This window comes from Vigna radiata, chromosome 4 (genome assembly GCF_000741045.1).
Source record: "Vigna radiata var. radiata cultivar VC1973A chromosome 4, Vradiata_ver6, whole genome shotgun sequence".
Lineage (NCBI taxonomy): Eukaryota > Viridiplantae > Streptophyta > Magnoliopsida > Fabales > Fabaceae > Vigna > Vigna radiata.
The window spans coordinates 2,907,345-2,911,440 of NC_028354.1; the positions used below are offsets into that span (position 1 = coordinate 2,907,345).

Genomic DNA, 4,096 nt, shown 5'->3' on the forward strand with positions numbered 1-4,096 from the left:
AGGAAGTTTTCATATTTCCCAAAGGTAGTGTTAAGAAGAGGAAGTCAACCCATTGATTCTTTGGAAAGTAGTAGTAACCCTTACCACATTTAAGGAGCTGGATTTAGTGCCCAAACAAATTAAACAATGTCTCGTAAGTACGCATGCTTCAACTTCACGCATTTACTTCTTCCTCCAATACCCATTCCTCTCACACAACGCACTTAAACACTGTGTTGCAGAGAGGGAAAAGGAACCAACAATGCCTCCAAAAGTCCAGGATTTTTTGTCTGTGGCAAAACAAGCGGAGCAACTTCGAAAGGACGGCAACAATTACTTCAAGAAACAGCGTTTTGGAGCTGCCATTGATGCTTATACTGAGGTCTTTTTTTTTTTTTTTTCAGGGCTTTTGGTTGGTGCATCTTGTCATGTTTGTAGCTTTTGCTGTTTTTCTTGCTTATTGATTTATCTCTTTTCTCGTTCGACTTCAAGGCGATTGCACTGTGCCCCGATGTTCCGGTCTATTGGACCAACCGTGCTCTCTGTCATCTCAAGCGCAGGTTTTGAATTTGGAACCCTACCGTGTTTTGTTCTCCCTCTTCATTTTTCTTTTCATTATTATTGTTGAAAAATGGCCGACTTAAACAAAACATTGATGAAAAATGTAAACTTTATAGGATTTCGTTACATTCTTCTAAAATGGCATTAGTTGCACTAGAGGTCGAGTTTGAAAATAGTACATAAGTGGTACTAACATTCACCTCATATACTGTTTTTTATGGGATAAAGTTAAACCCAGATCCTTTTTTTTAATTATTATTGATTTGTTGTTTTTCCAGAGTGATTGTTTGTTCGACTGAATTCTTGAATTATTTCATTGGAACTTTTATCGAGTTGGTCCCTACTACAAAGAGCAAAAGAAGTGAAACTAGTTTGTATATTTAAGGGTTGAATTTTGATGTGGTATCTAAATTGACAATGGGTTTCATTTATAGGAAGTATAATATTTGTTTACTTTACTTTATTTTGGAATTTTTTTTTTTTTTTTTTTTTGTTTTCTTGAGAGTATCATGTTTAATTTTGGTGCTTGCAGTAATTGGACCAGAGTAGAGGAAGACTCTCGTGAAGCTATCAAGCTTGACAGCAATTTGGTTAAGGTATTTGTCATCTACTTGTTATTTTCATGTTATTGTTTGATGGAACACGTAAGATGCATTGGGTTGAAAATGTCACATTAGAAATGAACAAATGATAACATACAAAGGATGCAAAACTCATCTTACAACCTAGTTTTGTAGTATTGCATTACATTTCATCACTATCTAATTTGGTATCAGGACTTATCTTGACAAGATTTATTATATCATAGTTGTTGCACTGCGTTACAGCTTATGTATATCTTATTATTGTTTTCAATGATATACTTTTACATAATTAACTGCTGCTTATATTTCTTTTGCTAATTCAGGCCCACTATATGTTAGGTCTTGCATTGGTAGAGAGACAAGAGTTTGCTAAAGGAATCTTAGAATTGAAGAAGGTTGTATTCATTCTCCGTTGGTGCCACTTGTTTTCTATATTCTTAAGGAATTTTTACATTCGTGAAGATATATAACTATTATTTTTGCAAATAACTGGAAGGGAAACAGGACAAGGCAAATATGTTATTTTTAAATCTAAATAGTTGTATAATGCTTATAAAGATGAACATAAAAATAACATAGTAAATTTATGCTATTATTTTATTCTTTTTATATGATTTTAAAATCATCAAATTAGAGAATATTCATCAGGAATGAAAAATTTATGTTGGTAGCTTCTTTTCATTTTGACGTTAGTTCTATTTAGATGCAACTTTAATATTCAAAAAAAGAAGCCACAAACATTATTTTTTCCTTAACATGGATTTTTCCCCTGTTTTTATGCGTGACTAGTTTCTCATTGGTTATGGTCATTAACAGGCTTTGGATCTTGATAGAGGTTCCCATCCTAAGGGCCAAATGGTAGAGGAAATATGGCAAGAGCTTGCAAAAGCAAAATACCTAGAGTGGGAACATTCATATGTTAAGCGATCATGGGAACTACAGAGCTTGAAGTATGTTAATTTTCTGGTGATTATTGGACCTACATAACTATGACTCATTCCTTAATACATGTTTTTCAATGTACTGTAATTTATTTGTTGGTTAGAGAATGATAGTTATCATGTTGAGCTATTGTCATAAATGTGTTTATCTCAGAGAAGCTTGTGAGGATGCTCTAAAGGAAAAACATTTTCTCGAAGTCCCCCACACGGAAGGATCTGTAGAAGATGATACTACCCATTTAGAACAGTTAGAGGCTTTAGGAAAAGTGTTTGATAAAGTTGCAGAACAAGACATGCCTACTGAGGTACACACAACTCTCATATTTTGTTTTATCTTCTTTGAAACTTAATAGGTCCTTTTCAAATGTCTATATGATTTATCCTAGGAATACATTTGTCAATTATTGTAGGTGCCAGATTATCTGTGCTGTAGAATCTCACTTGATATTTTCTGTGATCCTGTGATTACCCCAAGTGGACTTACATACGAGAAGACAGTGATTATTGACCATCTTGAGAAGGTAAATTGATATGTATGTGAGATCATTAAGACTAAATTTTTTGTTATTGATGGTATTACATCCTCTTAATTTGTCTAAAATTAGGTGGGTAAGTTTGATCCAGTGACTCGAGAACCTCTTGATCCATCACAGCTAATACCAAACCTAGCAATAAAGCAAGCAGTTGAGGCATTCTTGGATAAACATGGGTGGGCATACAAAGATATATTAACAAAAAGCTTTTAATAGTTTCGTTTTGGGTTTGTTGTTCTTCTCCTTCACTTCTTTATATAGAATAGTAGCCAATGTAAGTGGGTCTTTATCTGCTGTGGGACACTAATGCCATCTTTGGATGTTGATTAAGAAATTGCGTTGATGGAAATGGAATATAATGAAAAGAATTAGAGTAGAAAGTTATAGCAAAGATAAATGAGTCTATTTTTTATTAATAAATTTTAATTTTATTCATTATTTTTATTAATAAAAATGAAAAAAGAACACCAAAATCGATTATTGTCGCTCATAATTTGTTGAGGTTTATCCCATAGTATGTGTAGAAATAATACTTTACATATTTATATTTTTAATAACGTTAGATGTGCAAAAGAAATCATGTAGATTACATGTATTTGTAAAAGTTAAAACAAGTTTAGTTGTATAAGATGTCACTTGTTACTAGATCTTAGATATAATAGATAAAACTTAGTTTTAATTTTTTTTTTAATATTTTTATCTTTAGACAATACGTGAATGTATTATTTCTATCATCTTTGTACAATTTATGTGAATTTACTTCTATCAATATTTTAATGGGAAAAAGTTGTCGTTAAATATTAAATTTAAGTATAATGAAGGACTAAAATCATATGTAATGGTAAAGAACTGTACTTAAATGTTAAATTTAAGTATAATGAAGCACTAAAACAAACTTTTGTTTTAATATTTTTTTGAAAGAACTTTTTTTATAAGTGATAAGAAGAAAGAATTTAAAAAAAGAAAAAAGGAAAGAAAATGAAGAAGATATGACAAAGATTAGGATTATCTCTTCATTAATCCAGGTAATCGTGACTTCGAAGAAAAAAATGAAAATAGATTAAACTTGGTCTATAAATTAAAAGAGAATGTAAGCTATGTGGTACCAGGTCATGATATCTGTTTTGTTAATTATTGGATATTCATGAAAAACAAAACGATATTTTTATATTTGCGGATATTTTTATATTTTATTTTTTAGAATTTTTAAATAAAACTATTTAAAAATAAATTTTTAAAATATAAATTTAGATAAAAATTATTTTTTAAGTATAATTCAAATTAAACTAATTACTACAATATAAATGCAATTAAATTTGGTCTTTAAATTTAAATGAGTTGTTTCAATATATACATTTTAAAAAATTAATATTTTATAAATGGATTAAGTATGTTTTTAATTCTGAATTTTAATGTAAAATTAGAATTTCTCTATTTAAAATTTTGGGTTAAATATGTTTTTCGTCCCCCAACTATTGGCCGTTTTTGTGTTTAGTCC

General features: G+C 30.0%; 1 protein-coding gene across 2 annotated transcripts; it reads left to right on the forward strand.

Moving 5' to 3' along the window:
• On the forward strand, positions 1 to 2,981 carry LOC106759046 (E3 ubiquitin-protein ligase CHIP). Of its 2 annotated transcripts, none has more exons than XM_022779504.1 (9): positions 1 to 137; positions 222 to 361; positions 472 to 539; positions 1,073 to 1,136; positions 1,448 to 1,519; positions 1,941 to 2,074; positions 2,220 to 2,370; positions 2,476 to 2,586; positions 2,671 to 2,981. In XM_022779504.1, the coding sequence occupies exons 2-9, from the start codon at positions 242 to 244 to the stop codon at positions 2,809 to 2,811; spliced, it is 861 nt and encodes a 286-aa protein (XP_022635225.1). In that variant the 5' UTR covers positions 1 to 137; positions 222 to 241; the 3' UTR covers positions 2,812 to 2,981. The 2 variants fall into 2 exon arrangements, with proteins under 2 accessions (XP_022635225.1, XP_014497544.1); XM_014642058.2 differs by having other exon boundaries at positions 1 to 133.
• The last annotated feature ends 1,115 nt before the right edge of the window (positions 2,982 to 4,096 follow it).

Bases quoted from the DNA above. Each gene is read 5' to 3' on its own strand.
- LOC106759046 (XM_014642058.2), top strand. The intron at 2,075-2,219 runs GTATGTTAATTT...TGTTTATCTCAG, and splicing joins TGGGAACTACAGAGCTTGAA to AGAAGCTTGTGAGGATGCTC. The intron at 2,587-2,670 runs GTAAATTGATAT...GTCTAAAATTAG, and splicing joins TTATTGACCATCTTGAGAAG to GTGGGTAAGTTTGATCCAGT.